At 47.5% G+C, this 22,093-nt stretch overlaps 1 protein-coding gene across 2 annotated transcripts in view; it reads right to left on the bottom strand.

Annotated features, from left to right (window-relative positions):
- The window catches only part of TMEM219 (transmembrane protein 219), a 557,800-nt gene that overhangs the window by 150,038 nt on the left and 385,669 nt on the right, over positions 1 to 22,093 (bottom strand). For both annotated transcript variants that reach the window (XM_086932107.1, XM_086932108.1), the window contains one exon: positions 18,070 to 18,217. In XM_086932107.1, coding sequence (XP_086788233.1) covers positions 18,070 to 18,217 — 148 coding nt within the window. The remainder of the gene's footprint in view (positions 1 to 18,069; positions 18,218 to 22,093) is intronic.

Raw genomic sequence — 22,093 nt, 5'->3', positions numbered from 1 at the left:
AGCATGCTCGAGTGGTGGGCTTCCTTGCCTCTCGAATGATGTCCATACAGTCGGAAGGTAGGTGCAGGTAGCCAAACTCTAAGACTTCAGGAGCCAGATCACCAGGTTGAGCTGTTGCGGATCCGGATGCTGAATGTCGCCATGGCTCTGCGTCAGAAGGCTGGGTGTGAGATGTAGCCTCTGATGCGGTACCACGGACAGTTCTAGAAACGTGGTGTACCATGGTTGGCGAGCCCACGTTGGAGCAACCAGGATGAGAGTCGTCGAGTGCTGCCTGAGCTTGCGTGCCACCAGCGGAATCAGAGGCGCTGGGGGAAAAGCGTACGCAAATCTGCCTGACCAGTTCATCCATATCGCATTGCCCTGCGATTGCGGGTGTGGGAACCTGGTGGCGAAGCTTTGGGATTTTGCGTTCTCCTTTGTGGCGAACAGGTCTATCTCTGGATGACCCCACCTTCGGAAGTACGGCTGGAGTACTGATGGCTGTATCTCCCACTCGTGCATCTGATGGCTGTGCCTGCTGAGCAGGTCCGCCATCTGATTGTCCTTGCCTGGGAGGTGTTCTGCCATGAGGAAGATGTTCCTCTGAATGGCCCACTTCCACATGCTCTGAGCCAGATGAGACAGCTGCGGAGAGTGTGTTCCTCCCTGCTTTTGAATGTAGTACATCGCCGTCATGTTGTCCGTTCGGATCAACACGACCTTGTTGCACAGATGTATCTTGAATGCTTTCAACGCCATGAAGATTGCCATCAGTTCCAGAACATTGATGTGCATCTTCCCCTGTTGTTGCGTCCATAGTCCCTGCACAGTGTACTGGAGTACATGCGCTCCCCATCCCTGGAGAGAAGCGTCCGTCGTCAGGACAATCTGTGGCACAGGCTCCTGGAACGATCGGCCTTTGCAAAGGTTTCGTGGATTCCACCAATGCAGAGAGTTGTATGCCCGACCGCTCACCAACACTAGGTCTTTCAACTGGTTGTGAGCCTGAGTCCACTGACGTGCTAAGCACTCCTGAAGCGGACGCATATGTAGTCTCGCGTGCGGGACAATGGAGATGCAGGAGGCCATCATGCCTATCAACTGCATGAACACTCGTGCTGGAAGCGAGTGTTGAGGTCTGAATTTTTGGATCAGCGACTGAATGCTGCTGACTCTCACTGAACTTGGCTGTGCTGTGGCCGCCAGAGTGTCTATGGTCGCACCCAGATACTGCCGTATGTGGGCGGGCTGGAGGTGGGATTTTGGGTAATTTCGTGAGAATCCCAGATCGTGCAGGAGGTGAATGGTTTGGGACACGTGGTGGGCACATTGCTGGGCTGGCTTCGCTTGGATAAGCCAGTCGTCCAGATAGGGGTAGACGTGGATGTTTTGACGTCGCAGATGCGCTGCCACCGTCGCCAGGCACTTTGTGAACACCCTGGGTGCCGTGGTGACCCCAAAAGGCAAAACCCTGAATTGGTAGTGCTGGTTTTGGATGGTGAACCTGAGGTATTTTCTGTGTGCAGGATGTAGTGGAATGTGAAAGTACGCATCCTTCAGGTCCAGAGTTGCGAGAAAGTCCCCCTGTTGGAGCAGCGGGAGCACTTGCTGCAGTGTTAGCATGTGGAAGTGCTCCGATAGGATGTAGAAGTTGAGGGGCCTGAGATCCAGGATGGGCCTGAGGGACCCGTCTTTCTTTGGAATCAAGAAGTACAAGGAGTAAACTCCTGTGCCTCTTTCCTGCATAGGCACGAGCTCTATTGCCCCTTTTTGCAGCATGACGTTGACCTCCTGCTGCAATAAGTGCAAGTGCTCGTCCGACATAGGACGGTGCCTTGGGGGTATGTTGGGTGGAGTGGATGTTAACTCCAGACAATAACCAAATTGGATAAGCTTTCTGACCCACCTGTCCGTGGTGATGGACTTCCACAGGAGTCTCCCCCCGACCGGTGTTGTGTGGTCGGGGGGCAGTGACAAGGCGTCACTGTTTGTTGGCGGTTGAGGACCTGGAGCTGTTGTTGTCACGTCCTCTGCCTTTGGGGCTGTTGCCGCGATATCCACCTCGACTCTTGTTGGCATAAGTAGTCTGGGTGTTGCCCTTGTAGAACTGCGCGGACTGTGAAAGCTGACCCCTTGATGTGCCTCTGGTATTGTAGCGACGAAAGGACCCACCCCGAAACTGCTGGGACTGCAAGGCACCCATGGATTTTGCAGTGTCAGTGTCCTTTTTCATTTTTTCAAGGGTGGTGTCAACCTCCGGGCCAAACAGGTGATCTGGGTTGACTGTTTGGTTCAAGATGGTGGTCTGGATGTCTGGCTTGAAACCAGATATTCTCAGCCAGGCATGTCTCCGAAGCATAACACTGGTGTTAATGGCGCGTGCAGCGGTGTCAGCCGCGTCCAGAGCGCACTTTACGGAAGCGTTGGAGATCAGCTTCCCCTCCTGTATCAGCATTTCAGCCCCTTCCTTATATTGATCAGGCAGGTGTTGCAGAAGTGTTTCTAGGGTATCGTAGTGTGCCCTGTCATAACGCGCCAGGAGCGCTTGTGTGTTCGAGATGCGCCATATGTTAGCTGCCTGCGCTGCTACCCTCTTCCCCGAGGCCTCAAAGTCTTTGGATTCTTTGTCTGGGGGAGGAGCATCACCCGTAGTCTGAGAATTGGCCCTCTTCCGGGCATTCGAGACGACCAGGGAGTCCAGAGGCAACTGTCCTCCAATGTAAGTTGGATCAGTAGGCGCCGCCTTGTACTTCTTGTCAATCCTCGGGTTGATGACTCTAGCCCTGGTGGGCTCTTTGAAGACCTTAGCAGCGTGCTTCAAAACGCCTTTCAGCATTGGCAGGGTTTTCACAGTCTTTTCAGACACAGAAAAGGTGTCAAAGAGGAAATCCACGTCCACAGGGTCAGCATGCAGCTGGACATTGTTATTGGCTGCTGCCCGCTCAATGAGGGCATTGAAAGCCGCAGAGTCTTCAGTGGGTGAAGTTTTAGCAGAGAAGAGCTGAGGGTCTTGTCCCGAATGTGGATCCCCAGGCTCACCACCGGCAGACCAGGGTTCAGTGACCTCCTCTGGGTCAGTGTAGACTGGATAGCTATATTCATCCTCGTAATCACCCTCACCAGCGTCCAAATCTGAGTAAGTTGGCGAGACCTCGTGAGCTGGTGGTGAAATGGGTTCCACCAAGGCTGGGGTACCAGCAGAGTCCATTTTCCTTTTTAGGGGGATTTTGTAAGACTCCAATTGGGGTTCTGGGGTGATTTTCCTCTTCAGGAGGGAAAGCCTGCCCGTTTCGGCGTTGATGAAATGTTCCTGGCGCTCCTCCTCCGAAAGTTGTCGAGGCCGAGGGCCATGGACCACAAACGATGCCTTCGGCGTGGAAGATACCTTCTCTGGCACGCCGGCCCCCGTTTTAGCAGCGAAGGCCTTCGGCGCCGTCTTAGGCGGCAAGGTAAAGATGATCGGGGTGGGCGCCTTTGCCGGTTTCTCCAGAGGCTTGGCAGGCGGAGGGTCCTTCGGCTCGACCGCCGCGGCGCCGTCCCTAATGCGCTGCAGGGACTCGGTGACCTTTTTTGTGAACGCGGCAGATGGACGTGCCGGTTCGACGGAGTCCTTCGGGGATGGTTTCGGAGCGGAGACCTTCAAGGTCACTTTCGGAGACGACACATTCGACACGGCCCCCTTGGCCTTGTCGTGTGGAAGCGTGGCAGAGAGGACCTTCGGGTCGTCGGGCCTCTTCTTTGGGTCTGTAAGAGACTTCTTGGGGTCGTCGACAGTTTTCTTGTGATCGACCCGACCAATTGCAGGCGTCGACCGTCTTCGGCGCCGATGCGACCGGGTACTTCACCTTAGTCTTCGACGTAGTAGCCTTCGGCTCGGCCATCTTGACTTGGCCTTTCGGCTCGGCGGCCATCTTAGGTTTCTTCGGCGCCGAGGCCTCCGAAGTCTTCGAGCCGACCAATGCGATGCGCACTTTCGGTTTCGATATCTGCCCCAGCGCAGTATCTGGTGTCGAGACCGTAGATTTCACTTTCGGTTTCATTTTCACCGGGAGTGAATCGGTACCAATGTCCGTGGCCGGGCCTGCAGGCGGGGCCGAGGAACTCAAACCAAGGTCTTGGGTAAGGCCCGAAGGCGATCCCTCGACCTGGGCCTTATAGAGTGGCACGGCCCCAGAGTCAGTCTGAGGAAGCTCCTCGTCCGAGCTATCCTCCATGGCCCCGAGGGCCCCGTCGTCGTCTCCTACCTCCTCGACGACTTCTTCGCTTTCGAAAGCTTCGGCCTCAGCGTCGTAGTCTTCCTCGACATCCGACGCGGGGTTTGATTCTGAGACGTCCTGGATATCTTCATCCTCGACCTCCTCAGCATCGAAAATGTCCGTAGGCGCCGGTGCAGATTGCTGGGCCTCCAGGCGCGCAGCTCGATGGAGCTTGAGTGTCTTCTTGGACCGGAATCTCAAACAGGCCATACACTTGGCCTCATCGTGGTCCGGCGACAGGCACTTGTTGCACACCGGGTGGACGTCGATGTGTGGGTACTTGGAGGTACACACCGGACATCTTTTGAATGGAGTTCATTCCATGATGGATGGTCGATGAGTCTGGAGCGTCGACAAGGCCTTCCGCGCCGAAAGCACGCGGAAGCACAGAACCTGGCTCGGAGCCGGAGTAGAGTCGTAAGCCGAACGCAAGACAATACCGACGTAAGACTAAAGACCTTTTGGTCTCAAGGAAAGTTTTTCTATTGTTTCCGACAAGAGGGAACCAAAGACATCCGAACCCAATGGCGAAAAAAACAATCTGGGGATGGAGTCGATGCCCATGCGCACTGTAGTCCAGGGGAGGAGCCACCTATCTCGTGATACTTCGAAGACTCTTCCAGGACAACAATGTGCAATTATCCGGACCCAACACTAGGCGGCGATCTATGCACAGATATGAATTCAGCAGCCCACATGCCTCAAACGTATTTAGTTATGCAGCACAATATCCTTCCTGCAATAGCATCAACTGTTGCATGGCTAAACACTTATAAGGTCCCAAACGCGAGACTTATTGGCTATGCCAATGCTTGTTAATACTGTGATTGTTGTAAGCTTCCTCCAAAAGAACAAACACTAGGAACATGTAAACTCTTACAGACCAATCAGTTTGCAAAATTCAGATTATAAAATAGTAACATTGTTGGCAAATACATTTAATCAGGTAGTGGGATTGTTGATAAATAAGGATCAAAACGGTTTTATAGCAGGAAGATGGTTGTCTACTAACACACATTTAGTTGAAGCTCTAGATTTTCTTAACACCAAACATACTCCAGCTCATATTTGTGTCTTAGATGCTGAAAAAGCTTTTGATTTGGTTAACTGTCAGTCTGCCCCGGTCAACGCTGGCTGTTTTTTAAAGGCACATTATGGATTCTACGAAGGGTATGTGTCTTCCAAGATCTGACTTTGCCCCAGTCAATGCTGGGTGTGTTTATGACGGCACGCTATGGATTGTACGAGGGGAATGTGTTTGCCAAGATCTAACTCTGCCCCGGTCACTGCTGGGTGTCTTTTTGAGGGCAGGCTATGGGTTGTAGGAGGGGTATGTGTGTGCTAAGATGTGACTGAGCCTCGGTTATGAAAGAGCATAACACACGATTGCTATAGCTTTGCAGCTGGTTGCAGGGGGGGGGGGGGCGGTGTAAAAAGACGTATAATGCAACTAAACGCAATTAAGTATTGGTAATTACATGGCGGATGAAGACCATGGCGGATGAAGAATCGAGGGTAAAAATGCAAGCAAGATAGGGACAGAAAGAGAATCAGGATAAATAAACAGGATAAATAAAGAAAGACTTCGGAAAGTAAAGAGAAGAAAAAGACACAGATGGGTGTGAACTAAATCTGATTTCCGCTGCCAGACCTGCGCTGTTTATTCATGAGGACAATGATCGCCATGAGGTGACTGAGAGCAGAATCGCCGACAGGCGGGTGGAGGGAGCGGGCAGCGGTGACTGTTAAACAAAGGGCTATTATTGGAGACGCAGTGCCAGATAGACGATGCAATGGTGGGAATCGACCATAAACAACGCCTAAGGCTGACGTTAGCCGTGGAGGGACAATTTATTCTAACATGCATCAAGGGGATACATCTGTGTGGGGACCGACAAATCCCACTGTATTGATGTAAAAAACGCATTGCACAAGCATATTTGTAAGCACTTTAAAACAGGAACCATGGACCTACTAATTGAGAAAAAAGAGAAGAGACCGGAGCAGACCAAATATTGAAAGAGGGGGAGATAAAAGTAAAATAAACGTAGGGAAACAAATGTATAAAATCTAGTGAAAGCAAGTGTAGGAAGGTAGCTCCTGACTATGGTTGCCCCCAACTTTTTGCCTTGTGTTTTAGCTGGTTTTTGACATAGTTGGCCTGGGACCCTGCCAATCAGGACCCCAGGCATACTGCTCTCTCTGTAAAATGGATTCCATGTACCTTAGGTGCATTTACCAATTGGTACTGGGCCACCTTATCAGACCCTGTAACTCAGGGCATAGGTGTACCCAGGGCCTACCAGGGGCTGCAGCATGTATTATGCCACCCCTGGATGGCCATCTAAATCTGACACAACTGGCTGCACGACAGCTGGGGCAAAGTGGTGTAATCACCCTTTGCTGTAGATATAGTATACCTAGATCTAACCCTAAAATGGACACATGTATTCCTATCAGTCACTCCTATGGCAGGTCTTAACAATCCTGAAGGCAGAGTGCTTGGAATTATGTGAGATGGTGCTCTGGCATGAGCTGAGCCCGTCTGCAGCTTGCGGAACCAAGTCCTAATAGCTGTTCTATGATAACGCGTACCATATACTCTTAAGTGCATTATAATCCTCGCGGTTATTTGCTATCTTTGGTATCGCTTTATCAAAACATGTAGAGTAAGGTGTCATACGAATTGGAATACTAACCCCTCGCCAATTCTGGCGACGGGGTTAGCATTCCACCCTTCTAGAGGGACACGACAGGTATATAACTGTGAACCCCGGTTTAAGTTAACTCGAGCCTCAGCATCACAAAATGGATGCTGCCACCACAGACACAAGTCTGACCCCCTGCAGCTGGGAGTCCTTCAAGCGAGGGGAGCTTGGACAAAGGGTTTCCTGTCAGGGGTGGTGCTAGCACCATCCCAGACAGGGTTTTGTGTATCCTAGGTAGGCAGGGCTGAATAGGAAGGTGACTGCAAGTGGCACCCCGGTGCTCACTGTGCATCTGCCAGTTTGAACCAGTTCCAGGGGCACACCAGCCCCTGAGCTGGGGAAAGTCCGGCATGGGAGAGGGGTGTAACCACCCCCCTTCCTGGTCCCACCCATGGGCAGGACCTAGTCCCGTACCAGCCCCTTTCTTTAGAATAAAGGTGGGAGCGGGGACCCTTCCAAATTAGATCATCTTTGAATCCTGAAACTGCTTTCTACGAAAGGAACTCAAGACTTCTTCCTAAGATTTCTCCCTTGTGACTAAGGAGTAGTCACCCTGCATCAGCGGGCACCAACTAAGTAACCTGCGGTTTGCTGCACGTCCTTCCTCCGGAACCAGACCGACCAGCATGACGAGACCCGGCTTCCCTGGCACCTCTGACCTCTACCTGCATCATCAGCCCAGCTGAGATTCGTGGGTGTGACGAGACCTCGAGGGACCGGCCATCTTCAGAACTGCACTACGCTTATCCAGCACGACCGCTGAGGGATCCTCGAGTGAGTGCTTTGGGGTTTGAGAAGCCCTAACCCTGAGCAGCTCCCGCACCGAAGTCCAGCCCCCCAGCATCCACGAGATCTGCGTGGGGCCCTTCTGCTCTTTGCTGCTCACCGCGTTGTCCGGCCACTTGCCTGCTGGCTTGCAGCCCTCTTGACGACGAACTACGACACTTCCATCCCTGGTCTGGATGCTTCAGACTGGCCCTTGCTCCCCTCCAACAGAGGAGCACCCGGACCCTCCTGGTCCACTCCAGACGCCATTTTGAGTCCACCGCGTGGGCTTGCATTTGCCAAGAGTTGTTGCCCCAACCCTGGGTCCAGCATCGCCGACAGCAGATACCTTCGTGGGACAGCTCGCACCTCCATCCTGGTCGCCGACAACGCCTCCTGGTCCGAGAGACTGCAGAGCCCAGCGTCGCCCACTCACCTGGTCGAGGTGACTTCATCCGGTGCCATCCTGGTGCCCATCTAATCACTGGCTAGTGATTCAGAACTTGGTCCCCTCTGCTTACAGGTACCCTCTTCAGCTGATCCGGTCCTTGTATCGGCCCGGAACATCTTCACTGGTCGCCTGCCAGCAACTTCCACTTCAGGCTCCTGGTTCGTCAACGAAGAAACCCGACGACACTTGAACCCTATGCAGCCGCAGCCCCTGGGCTAGGTAAACCGAGTACCACGGTGCTCCAGCGTAGACCAACTCTCTAAGTGTCTAGATCCACTTTCGTTTTTGACCTACCTAGTCGGGTTCGCCCGAGAACACTAACTTTGTAATTTCTAGCAACCATAGACTTTGTCCCGCATTACGCTTGAGAGTTCCCACTCTGCACACGACGTCCCTAGGCCTCCTGCTTCTAATCCAAGGGTTCAGCATTGTAGGCCTAGCGTTTCTAAAGTCTTTGAGAGTAGTACTTACCTGCTAGTAATTTCGCATTCCACTTTTGTAGTATATGGTTTTCCGTGCCAATCGGGCATTTGTGTAAATTGTGCGACTTTCAGAAATTCTTTAAGAGCTTTGTATTGTGCTTAGCGCCCTGTCCTCATAAAGAGTCCAGGGCTGTTGTGTTCTAAATAAATATCCTTTTATTTTCATAACAACTTGTGTGGTGTCCTTTCACTTGGTGTTCAAGGGGTATATGTGATGGTATAACAGCTGGCTTAACACGCCCTCTAGAGTTTAGCCTAAAGACTGCTCTTGTCCATGCTACTAGGATAGCTGGTCTATAAGGTTGACTTACAACCAATCATCAATAAGGGTTGTTTGGACTGATACATAGTGATCACTAGAATAGTGAGCACTGCATATCAGGCCAACTTCTCACAGCAAGGAGTTCGAATAAAAGAGGAAGACGACACAGGGCAGGACAATCCAAGGAAGACCAATTGCGAACTGGGAGAGGGCGGCATGCCCTAAAAGGACCAATGCTATTGGAAAGAGGGTCTGCTTTACAATAGATGGCCAATTAAAGAAAAAGGGAGGGAGGTAAGGAGCCAATACATAAGCGATCATTTTGCTGCAGTGAAGAGGCTGGATTATGTGGCGAGGGTCAACCAATTGGACAGCAGAGAAGGGAGGGCGATACAAAGAGGACCGATAGGAAGTAGAACAGGAAGATTCAGCGAACACGCAGAGATTGGCGGTGTATTCTGTTTACCATTGCTCGTTGTAGTGATGAACGCTTCTCTAGATAAATCTTAGGCATGTTACATTAAAGTATATGGACAAGGGAGTCAGGATGAGGAGGATTGAGAATACCCTTTTGGAAAATTAGAGTGAATTCTGGATAGCAGTAAAGAGAATAAGGATGGCAGAAGAGGACTAAAAATAGGGTAGAATGTTTTTTCTAATGGAAGATAAAATGGTATGCAACAGAAAGGCAAGAGGTGGTGGGGCCGATAAGTGAGGGGACACGGGGAGTCTGAGCGAGATAGATGCAAGGAATAGATGATCAGAACACGGAGAGACCCAGTCCAGTTAAATTGGGTCGCGTGCAGGGGTGAGCTATCAGTGGTACAACAGGTGCAGTGGCACCGGGTTCCGAGGCTTATTGAATGCACTGAGGAAAGGAGGAGGGGGGCGGAGGGGGGGGGGCATTTCCCTTTGTTGCACCAGGGCGCATGAGACCCTTGCTGCAGCATAAGTTAAGGGCACGGCATGAATGTGGGAGGGAGAGTGCCAATTGCAGAGAGGACCACGTGGAGGGAATAAGGGGAAATCGTCAGAGAAGAGATGAGAGAATACACAAAGGGAAAGGTAGCGAAATAGAAGACGGACGTTCTTGCGGAGAACGCAACGGAAGAGGCAAGGAAGAAGTACAGAAAATGGTGAAGACAGAGACGCAAATAACGAAAAGACAGAAATAGGCACTAGAAAGATGCTGGTAGAGGGGGCAGCGAGAGACGGCAAAGTATTACAGGATAATAAGGAAAACAACAGGGGGTAGTGGTACAATCACTTTTGAGTAAAGAAATTGAGAGAATAAGCAAACCATCTGGCTGCAGAAGAGCTAAGAGAAACATGGGGCGAGCGAGAGAGCCTGAGAAACCGGCGGGTGGAAGATCCCCTTTAAAGAGCATAGGAAATACGAAAGTAAATGACACATTGGGATGAGTAAGAGCAACAGCAGGGATAAGATCACCTTTGAGTAGGGAAAATGAAAGAATAAGTCAAACATCTGGGTAGGGAGGAGAAACGGCAGTGTGAGTAAGAGAAGCAGCAGAGGGTGAGATTCACAGGTTCGGGAGGGGGCATTTATGGGAGAACCTGGGTAGACACTGGAGACCGGCACCGGGGAGGCTGAATAAACAGGTCAACAGGGAGTGATATAATTGAAAGAAGGGTAGAAAGCAATACAGAACGATGTACAGAGAGGGACACCCATAAGAAGGGAGGCAAAGGAAAGGTACGGAGTCAGAAAAAGAATGGGAGAGATGCCAGGAGCAGAGAGAAGAAATGCAATCGAGCGTAGAGGCAGACTGAAAGAGAGAGACCGAAGAAAATGCAGGAGGGGAGCATCATGCATAGTGAAGTGAAGCAACGAAGTAGATTGGTATTGTGAATGGAGTAGAGTGAGAACAAATGAAGGGGGATGAAAAAACAAAAGAGATACAAGAGGTGGACACAAGTTAAGAAAGTAATAGGGAGACACAAAGTACGAATGATCGGAGGAGGTAGGCAGAACGGATACAATAAAGTAAGGACAGCGAAGGGGAGAGGGTTGGAGGAGCAAACGAGAAAGGCAGCAAAAGGGTAGAAAGAGGTAGGTGCCTCAAAGGAGAGAAGAGACGTGTGGGTAGATAACAGATAGTGACGGGTCTGTGGAAGAATCTGCTGGGTGTGCTTTAGCAGTGTATGGGTGACCGTATAGAGGGGTGAGTGGACAATAGAGAGGAATAGGTGGACAGCATAGAGAGCCAGGTAGTCTTGAACAGAGGTTTGGGGCAGTGAAATGGTATGGGTGGCTGCAAGAGAGGAATGGGTGGACAGCATAGAGAGATGGGTAGACTTGAAGAGAAGTTTGGAATAGTAGAGTGGTATGGGTGGATGCCAGAGAGGAACTGGTGGATGTTTTAAAGATATGGGTGGAAAGTAGAGAGGTGTGATAACAGAAGAGAGGAATGGATGGACAGTAGAGAGAGGTGGGTGGACTATAGGGTAGGATAGGTGGACAGTAGAAATGGATGAGCTGGCTGTACAGTGGGTAGATGCACAGACCGAGAGGAGTAGGTGTACAGCCTATAGAGTTAGAAAGATAGAAGTGGAATCTGGGGAAAGCAAAGAGGGGTGAGTGGACAGTGGGGAGAGGTAGATGGACTTTAGCAATGGGTGGGCTAGATGTCAGCGGGACAGGTGGATAATAGTAATGGAGAGGAGGATGTAGCGAACAGAGGCTGGGCGACAGTGAGTGTGATGGGTTGACAGTACAGGTAGGTGAACAGTAGAGGAGTATTGGGCAGGGGTGTGTGGATATGTATGTATGTAAAGAGGGGTGAGGAACCGCACAGAAAGGAGGGATGGTAGGAATGACGAAAGATAAAGAGCAACCGGGCGAAAATAACAACTGCATGGGAAAGAGAAACAGCAAGGAGGGTGGATGACAAGCAACTACAGGAAATTGAAGACAAAAACAGACAGAGAACTCCTAGGGGAGGGAAGAGACTGAAACAATAATAGGATAAATAAATAATAACAGCAGGGAGAGTCATTAGGACAGAGTGATATAACCAGAAAGGAGAGAGAAAGGGAAAAGTGTGGGGGCAACAGATGGAGGCAGAGTGAAAGATATATTGAACAATAAAGGGTACCAGCAGAGGAGACACAGAGCAAGTGAGGGGCGCTAAAGGAATAGCAACAGCAGGACAGGGTGATTCAACAGAGAGGATGGGTCGAGAAGCAGCAAAGGGAGGGTGTGAGAAACGGCTGAGCTAGGCAGCGCAGAGCGATGGGACGGCAGGGAAACTACAGTAACAGGAAAGACAGGAACAGCAGTGGAGTAGAGTTCACGGAATTTACATAGGATAGGGAAACAGCAGACTGAGGGGCGGGGAAAAGAAGGGAAAAGGTGAGTGAAGGTGTGGCGTAACGGCCAGAAGAGTTGATTTTGGAACTGCAGAAACAGATACTAGTCTCGGCATGGGGTCAACATCCTGTGATTCTGAGCAAATCACTTAAACTCCCCTTATCTACCAAAATGAATGTGTCCTTGCGTAATGTAACTGGTGCTTATGTAAAACGCAACAGTACCTTCGGGATGAGTTCCTGCCATATAACAAATGCAACAGAAAAATACGGGGGTGGAGTAGAGGGAAAGGTGGAGAAATAGAAGTGGGGGGAGACTGCAACACAAAAAATATGGAGTGGAGTAGAGGGTAAGGCGGAGTAACAGAAGTGGGGGAGAAAAAGGAGCAACAACAGGGAGAGACAAACAGAAGGGGGGGCAGAAACAGCAAGCGGGAGAGCAACAGAAAGGAGAGAGAAAAACGAGATGGACAGATGCACATATTACCTTAGTGAGGTAATAGCGGGGAAGAGCAACAGTATAGAACGAGAGAAACCAGCATTGAATGAGACGCAAGGTGAGAGGGAGAAGCAGTATGTGAAGAGAAGTACAGGGAATGGTAGGAAAGAGAAAACAAGAGCTGACGCAGAAGCCGGAATTTAAGGAAGAACAGTTGGGGAAAAAACGCAAGAGAAGCCCGGGAGTTGTGTGCGAAAGTGATCGCAATCGCAATGCAGTTAATGAGGCCAGCGAGTGACGAGATCTGTGGTGGGGAGGGGGAGGTAATTGAAGCATAGAGAGAGTTACGCAAAGCACGCGCCCGCGCACATGCACTCAAGCTCTAGGCCGGCCATGGCAGCATTTTTTTAAGCCCTTACTAAAAGTCTCGCCAGACCAGCGTATGCGCTGGGTCAGGCGAGACCTAAAAATGTGTTCTATCTCACATGGTAGTATGGGTACCCACAAATTCATAAATGTAGAAATAACCACTGCTCCTAAACTCCATATCTTATGTCCATTTCAAAAATACATAGATTCCCGTGATACCCCTTTATCTCTCTACATCAGTGGTTCCCAAACTTTTGACTCCTGAGGACCCCCATTGAGTCACCACTGGAAGCCGGCGACCCCCAAGCAATCTGTATGAGTTACATTTCAAATATTAAAACAGTAATTAAAAAAAAACACACGTGTGCACACAAATCAAATACTCAAAGTACTAAGGATTTTGGGGCCAGATGTACGACCATTTTATTTAGTGCCCCGCAATTGGCGACCCATTGCGAGTGGCAAATTTCGAGTCGCTAAATGAAATGTACAACAGTGTGTTTAACACTGTTTGGGATTCCCAAAGGGGTCGCAAATTGCGAGGCTCATTAATATTAATGAGCCTCTCGCAATTTGCGAGCCCATTGGGAATGCCAGACCTCCCAGGGATGGTGGCCTAGTGGACTCAGCAGACCACCATGTCTGGGACTGCTTTTAAATAAAGCAGTTAAAAAAAAAAATGTTGCCCGTTTTCCATGCATTTAAAAAAAAAAGAAACGTTTTTATTTCATTTTTTAAGGGCAGGCAGTGGTCCCTGGGACCACAGCCTGCCCTTAAAAAATAATTTTGCATGCATTTGCAAAGGGGAAAGGGTCCCCTGGGGACCACTTCCCATTTGCGAATGCTTTACTATCTCATTGAAGTAGGTGATAATTGCGAGTGTTTTGCGACCGAAATTGCAGTCGCAAAACATTTGTACATGGTTTTGAGACTCGCTATTTGGAAGGGGATGCCCCTTCCAAATAGCAAGTTGCAAAACCTATTTAGCAAGCCGGAAAAAAATTTGCGACTCGCGAAATAGGCTATGTACATGGCCCAATAGGTTTTTGCATGTGCAAACGGGTTTGCAAACCCGTTTGCGCATATAAAAATGGGTCGCACATCTGGCCCTTAGTATTTTATATTGAAGGAATACCCCCTTTGTCACATGTATTTCCATTGTTTTATAGCATCTCTCATACCATTGTAGCATGTCGGAGCACTTTGCATCACACACATATGGAGACAATGAATCATACATGTAAATCAGTGTATAGAAATTGTTAAAGAAGGTAAAGGGGACTACAATGTGTAGTGTTCACATGTCATTTATACTGGTAGGCATTTTTAAAGAGTGGTTGGTCTGGGAAAGCACACACTCAGGATTCAGAACATAACACAGTGGCTAGTATTGACTTTAACATGAAAAATGTATTTCTTCCCAAATAAATCTTTTTAGCAGCATCAGGATAATGAATGACAGCGAAAAACATAAGCTACTACTGGTACCATGCAGTTTGCAAGCAACTCTTTGATGACAGCTTATAGGTCCCTCTGCTAGATTACGATTGTCACTTATAAGTGCACAGTAACAAAATATTCTCTGTGACAAAAGCAGTAACCAAGGACCTATGCACATAAAATCTGCTTTTTAAAATGCATGGTACACGTTCTTTGCAGTAGGCACATTAACCCTCTGTGCTACATTAGTTAAGTCAATGCTGCCACTGAACAAAACTCTCCTCTCTCTCCAGCAGGTACATTGATCACTGGCATTATCTTGACACTTTTATTGTTGCTCGAACTCTGCTAATTATACAAGAAACATTGCTGTGCTTTTAAAACTGCTGCCTACGGCCCTGGGGGTCCGGGGACCACAGTTTGGGAAACACTTCTCTACATAATTCACCATATGAATTGGTCTATACTCAGTACCCAATGAAAACCATTGAATAGTGCAGTTCAGTTGTTGGCTCTGGGTACCTCAGTTCATGGAGAACCTACAAGCCCTATATATCCCAGGGACCAGAAGGGTTTAGTGGAGGTAATGATGTATTTCTTTTGTAAATCAGCAGACGTTTCAAATGAAAATGTCATAAATGGCCATATTTTCCTACTCGCTTTCAATAGTTCTTTATTTCAACAGTCAATTTCTTTGGGAAAATGTGAGGGATCTACATATGGCCCATTGCTGAATTCGGAATTGTGTGCTGTTAGCAGAAATCTTTAGCTTCCATGGATTACCTATGGGTGTCACACCATGAAGGTCATTCAATGAATTTTTACTGGAAATGAAAATCTTGTCAAATGCAAAGAGTTTCAACAGAAAAACAATTAAAATGGCAGAACTCACTGATCGTGCTGACAGGAACTGGAAAAAAGAAACGAGAGCCCAAGTGCCATGAAAGGAGAACGACTGTGCTGCCTGTTTAAGCATGAAGTTCAACATGGACAGCTACTTAACAGCTACCGCCTATCATCGGTCACCATTTTACATTAAATTGTGTAAAACAGGGTGGTCTCAGTTGAGCCCTAGCATCCCAACCCATTCTTCTCCAACTCTCTTAAGAGAAACCATGGTGGTGTTACAGTGAATTTAGAAAAGATTATATGTTTAATTAACATCGATGAGACACAAATAATGAAAGTGTGCTGTAGTTTCATAACAAAGCATTTTAGAGTTGACATCAATAGGCCTCCAATTTATTTGCAGTGTCATGTATTGTACATTTTAAATGAGCTTTCTTGTATTATGTCTGCACACTAAGAGTTAAAATGCCTTTCTGTAATTAATAAAATGCGTTTAAGTTAACATAAGTAGGTTGCAAAACTAATTTACCGGGCTTGCCTAGTTGCATTGAAAATGTGCCTTTTAAACGTTGCACTGGTGCAACGGTCATGATTTAGTGCAAAGTGTTTTTACTTCATTATTAACTAGTGGAAACATGCTCTGTTCTGTTGAGATATTCATTATAGCTGTAACAATTTACAAGCTCACTGCCTAAAGCTGGAAGAACATATATTTAATGTTGAAATGGTCACTTACAGAACTGTGGTTTATTCATATTTTGGAGCAGCTATAGTTTGGTAAGGCAATGTTGTTTCCCTTTTGTATGTAGGCTAAAAGTCCTAATAGTTTGTTAAGTTTTGAAGGGTTTTTTAGAGTGAGCTTGTTTTACGTAGTGAAACTTTAGTATCAGTGCTTCCTAAGACACCAAGTAAAGTGTCTTTAATTTTTATGATCCTTATCAATTCAATTCATAATCTTTATTCGATCTATTTTTATAACAGATCATAAAAGCAACAGTTCATGAAATACATTTTACTATAAAAGAGACAATAAAACCATTTAAAATCTTCTGAGATTTTTACACATTACAACCCTTGTGCCCTGCACAAAATGATAATGTTTAAACCATGTAAAAGGCTAACACAATTTGCATGGGGTCTTTGACTTTTTTAGTACCCTCTCTATTAAGAATCCACATTTTGCAACTATTTAAGTCAGGATATCCCAGTTTTTCCTCTTTCTCACACATGCCCATAAAAAACATGCTACAGAAAAGCAGACAAAGGGTTCAGAAAGCGCCTTTAGAAAATACTGTGCCACCCTGCATTGCAAAAAATTATGGCACCTTAAAATCGGAAGAACAAATGCTTTTCCCTCAGTTTGATACAATTTATAAAATAGAACTACATGTAAATCCGTTTGGGGGGAGTGGTTGTCACAGGGGCAAAGGGGCAAGTCAGAATGTTTAAACTTCCTCACTGGAAAGGCCAACACCAGGGGGATATAATTCAGACGAAAACGCAACAATATGAATCTATGATGTGCATGGGTAATGCACGAGAGGTATGAGATTCCCACCCCAGGTCTAGATGGAATAAGGTCGTATGATCCTATTAAAATCTTTGTTTCCCTCACACTTTCGAATAACAAAAAAGTGCTTCATTTTTGCTTTCCCAACTCCTGAACGTGCACAGTTTATTTACAAGTGAGTTGTGTGTTAAGTAAAAATGGAACACTACGGCCTTTCTTTCCACACTTTATGTACTCCAGCAAGATCGTCACATAGTTCACTTTATTTTTCTACCTATGACTGCAAAGTGAGAGCAGTTTGTAAACACCAGTCCTCGTGTTAAAAAACATAAGCAACAGAAGACTTAGGCTGGCATTTGACCTCTGTCTTTGACAGCAAACGTGGCAAGATATATACAAAATTTAAAGCCATCTTTATTTGCTGCTTGAACTTTCACGACCCACCAGAAGGTCGTAACCCATAGTTTTTGACAACAGTTCTAAATGATGACTGGCTTGCAGTGTTGCAGTTTTAGGTGTACAACACTTAGTGACCCTTGGCACCATGGTTGAGGCTTGGACCTTTGCTGCTAAAATATTATAAAAGTTGTTGTATATGGGATATGTGTCAGTCCCTCTCTCATAGATACAGACTCCATGACAGTCTTCTTAGTGAATTAAAACTTCCATGATTCTCTCCTGCCTTTCCAATGGGCATGCAATATGACTATTTGCTATTTGATTTATTGGTTGCCTTGTGCTAGGCAATATTTGTTCTGGCTATTCACTAGAATGTGGTTCAGCTGCGACTGCCTATGCTGATTCACATTATTAATTCACTAGTCATTGGATTTTGCATTGTGTAGTAATTTCTAAATTTATTGTAAATAAACCTTTTTTTTTTACTTGAACCTTGTTCTGTGTGGGTTTTTCAGTGTGGATTTCCATTTCCTGTGTGGATTTTCCTATGAGGGTTCCCTGGGTTTTCCTTTTCATTTATGTATGGCAAAAAGTGCAGATAGAGGTCAGGATATGGTCTTCGAATTTCAATTGAGACAGCATAATAGTCTCTGCCCCCCCCCCCATTTAACAAGTCTTTCCTACCACCTTAGAGAGCATAGAGGTTAGGGTAGTCCAAGATATTCCGCATTGTTCACCATCCAATTCTGATTTCATAAAGGAAGGGGGGTCAGCAAAGTGTCACAGTTCTCGCATCGCATACCTCGTTATAAACCGGTCAACCTCACCTCAGTCAGCATTGTTGTCAAGGAAGGTTGCCAGTGGTATTTGCCCCGGTAGCAGGGTGGTGTTTTCCACAAACCCTTACTCTTGGACGCTGCAGTAGTACCTGAGGATACAGCTGTCAAAGGTCGAACGCCACAATCAGGTGGTTTCCTGGTGAATTACAAAAACAATTATTTATTATGGTGTATGTGTCTGAGAGAAAGCAAGAGAGAGAGAGTGAAATAGAGACAGATCATATTATGCGCATATTTCAAAACACTTTACAGATTTGGAGTTGTGGAAGTAAGCAGGTGCCCTGATAAATCAGTTGAGTAGGGAATAGGCAATTCACTATTGTGGAGGACTAGCGTGAAGCGGATTTTAACGTTTTCTAGCTTTCTTGGGCTGAAAGTTGGGATTCTCTTAACAGCATGGAGGCGAGAATTATGCTTTCTTTATTTTAATATTTCACAGCGCTTCATTATCAAAGTAAAAGCAAACACAACCATAATAACCACCAAAATGTATAAAATGGTCATAAGATACCTTTCAACAAATTATCCATAATGATACTGACGTCATAGAGGCTCTATGCACAACATTGGACACTTTTCTTAATGCTTAATCATTTAGGAATCGTATGGGTTATGTTACAACATTAGTATCAACATTAGTATCCTAGACCACAATGTTGTAACCCTCTACAAAAACATGTCATCCCCGTACTCTATATGTCAGAGAGCCAACCTTTCAATACCACAAAATCATATAACAAGACGCAAACAATGATTCAGTACAAACAATGATCAATCATAGAAAATCCCCGAAGAAGGAGTAGTTTCTGTCCTGTAACTCCAGTTCTGTAGTAGGGGTATCTCTGTTATAGTCATAATCTAGTGAATAGTCCCGCCCATGTGCGTGGACCCCGGAGCAATCAAAAATAATCTCTTAAAGTGTCGAAAAAATGCAGAACTGCACAGACACTTAAGAGAGAATTTAAAGACATATAATGCAGCCTATAAACAGGCTACACTGTCCAGTACTTCAACTAGAAATTCCACCAAAAATCCACAAACAGCAAAACCTGTCCAGATTTTCCTTGCCTTCAGCAAAAACCCTCTGGAATGATAGAGAGGAAGACATGGACAGACAAACCCCATAGGCTGCCATTATGTGGCTCAAAACAGGATACTGTGCCTTTAAGAGAACTTTCCAGAACTTCACAGTATCCCAGAATGCACTGCAGGTCCCTTTTACTTTCAGTTCTTTTTGAAGGCGTAACACGCCAGACCTGTAGCATTCCGAACATGAATATCTCTCCACCGGGGAGGAGGGCGGGCGCTTATGACTATAACAGAGATACCCCTACTACAGAACTGGAGTTACAGGACAGAAACTACTCCTTCTGCAGTAGGGGATCTCTGTGTATAGTCAGAATCTAGTGAATAGAATGGCAAGCCCATCCCCACACCAAAGCCCGGTGGAGAAAAGAAATCAACACCACTATTGTGCGAACAAATTCCGCAGAGAAGCCTGTCCAACCTGAGCATCTGCCCTGGCATCAGTGTCCAGTCAGCAATGCTTAGCAAAGGTATGAACCGACTTCCAAGTGGCGGCATGCAAATTTCTGCAATCAGCACATTACGGAGCAAGGCTGTCGTGGCAGCTTTGCCCCTGGTGGAATGAGCCTTAGGCTTACCTCCTAAGGTCTTATTAGCTTTCTGGTAACACAGTTGTATGCAGGACACAATCCACCTAGAGATGGACTGCTTAGAGGTCGCAAGACCCGTCCTGACCGATCCATAATTGATAAACAATTGGTCTGACCTACGAATACCTTTGGTCTTATCCAGATAAAATTTCAACACCCTCCTAACATCCAGGGAATGTAAGGAACTTTCCGCTGGAGATGAAGGGTTCTGAAAAAACGTAGGCAAAGTTATAGTCTGGTTGACATGAAAATCAGAAATAACCTTGGGAAGAAATTTAGGGTGAGTACGCATAACAACCTTAGCAGCATGAAATACAGTATGAGGTTCTTGGCAACACAACACCTGAATTTCACTCACCCTGCGGGCCAACGTAATGGCCACGAGGAACGCCGCCTTCCAGGACAGGTGCTGCAACGAAGCCTTATGAATGGGTTCAAAAGGCTCCTTCATCAATCTGGACAGCACCACATTCAATTCCCATGAAGGCGAAGGAAGCCTGACAGGAGGGAACACTTTCTTCAAGCCTTCCAAAAAATCTTTGATCACAGGGATCTGGAAGAAGGAAGTCTGTGAAGGGCATTTCCTGTAGACAGTCAATGCAGCGAGATGAACCTTAATGGAATGAACATTAAGGCCAGACCGCGCCAAATGTAGAAGTTAAGGAAGGATGACATCTTCCTTGCATGTCGTTGGGCCAAAGTTCTTGGACACACACCAGATACAAAACCTCTTCCACTTGTAAGCATAAGAGGTCCGAGTGGAAGGTCGCTTAGACTCCTTCAGTATGTCCATGCAATCAGCGGCCCGAGCCATTTTTGGTCTCCCAAGAAGGGCCGGAGCTGCTGATCTTCTTTCAACTCTACATTGGCTACCCATCGCCAAAAGGATCCTTTTTAAAACCTTGACCACGACCTTTAAGGCCTTACATGGCATAGGCCCTAAATACATGGCAAAACGACTTTCTTGGTACCAGCCCTCTAGGTCCCTTAGATCTTCCTCCTTATCCAAAATGACCGTTCCTATCATCAAGCGCGCCAGAGCAGGAGGCTGGTCCTTTCGCTATTTAGCTCCCCGTGCCTGGAATGACCTTCCGATTTCCTTAAGACAGGTTTCCAGCCTTCTCTCCTTCCGAAAGGCCCTCAAAACATGGCTGTTCCCTTAACTGGCTTTTTCTGTTTTTATGTTCCCTTCAGTTGTTATGTTGCTCCCTTTTGGTGGGTACCTTCGTTAAAGCGCCGGGATGCTCCGTGGAGTGGCTGTACGCTATAGAAGCACAAAATTAACATAACATAACATAACATCTTCGGGCAGATTCAGATGGCCATATTGCACTATCTCAGGAGCCGTGCCGCCAAACTCAAGGACGAGAGGTTGGGGTGCAACATCTGCCCCCGAACTTCGTGAGAAGGTCCGGCCTGCACGGCAGCCGTATGTGCGGAAGGAGAGACCGGTGTAGAAGGTCCGTGAACCACCACTGCCTGGGCCATTCCGGGGCAATCAGGATCATCCATGCCCTGGACTGGGACAGCTTGATGAGCACCGCTGGAATCAGGGGAATGGGCGGAAAAGCGTACACAAAGCTGTTCGACCAGTTGATCCAGAGTGCATTCCCCAGCGTCCCTTGCTGGTAGTACCTGGAGGCGAAGTCTCGGCATTTGCTGTTTTCGGCGGTGGCGAACAGATCCACGTCTGGAGTCCCCCACCTTTCGAAGACTTCTCCTAGTACATCGTCGTTTATGACCCATTCGTGGTTTTCCTGAATCAGTCTGCTCAGTGCGTCTGCCTGAACATTCTGCACACCTGGTAGATGGGTAGCCGTTATCGTCAATCCTCTGGCCAGAAGCCAGTGCCAGATCGTCTGCGCCTCCCGAGACAGGGTGCGCGATCTCGACCCCCCCTGCTTGTTGAGGTAATACATCGTGGTCGTATTGTCCGTCTGTACAAGCAGAGAGTTGGTCTGGAAGGACGGATGAAAGGCCTTCAGCGCCAAGTGAACAGCTCTGAGTTCCAGGAAATTGATGTGATACGTGGACTCCATCGGAGACCATGTTCCTTGAATCTGTAAGTCTCCCGAATGCGCTCCCCAGCCGTGGAGAGAAGCATCCGTCACGATAGTCTGAGTAGGACTGTCCTTGTGGAAGGGAACCCCTCTGAGGAGATTCTCCGCTGAACACCACCACTTCAGAGACTGAAGAGCATGCAGAGACAGTCGTATCTTGTCGTCCCAAGATCCTTTCCTCTGGTCCCATTGGTCCTCCAAGCACTCCTGCAGAGGTCTCATGTGTAGTCGTGCATGAGGAGTGAGGAAGATACAAGAGGCCATCGACCCCAGTAG

Source organism: Lissotriton vulgaris, chromosome 7 (assembly GCF_964263255.1).
Source record: "Lissotriton vulgaris chromosome 7, aLisVul1.2, whole genome shotgun sequence".
NCBI lineage: Eukaryota > Metazoa > Chordata > Amphibia > Caudata > Salamandridae > Lissotriton > Lissotriton vulgaris.
Note: the sequence above shows the minus strand (reverse complement) of the source record. Positions and strands in the feature narration are given on the sequence as shown.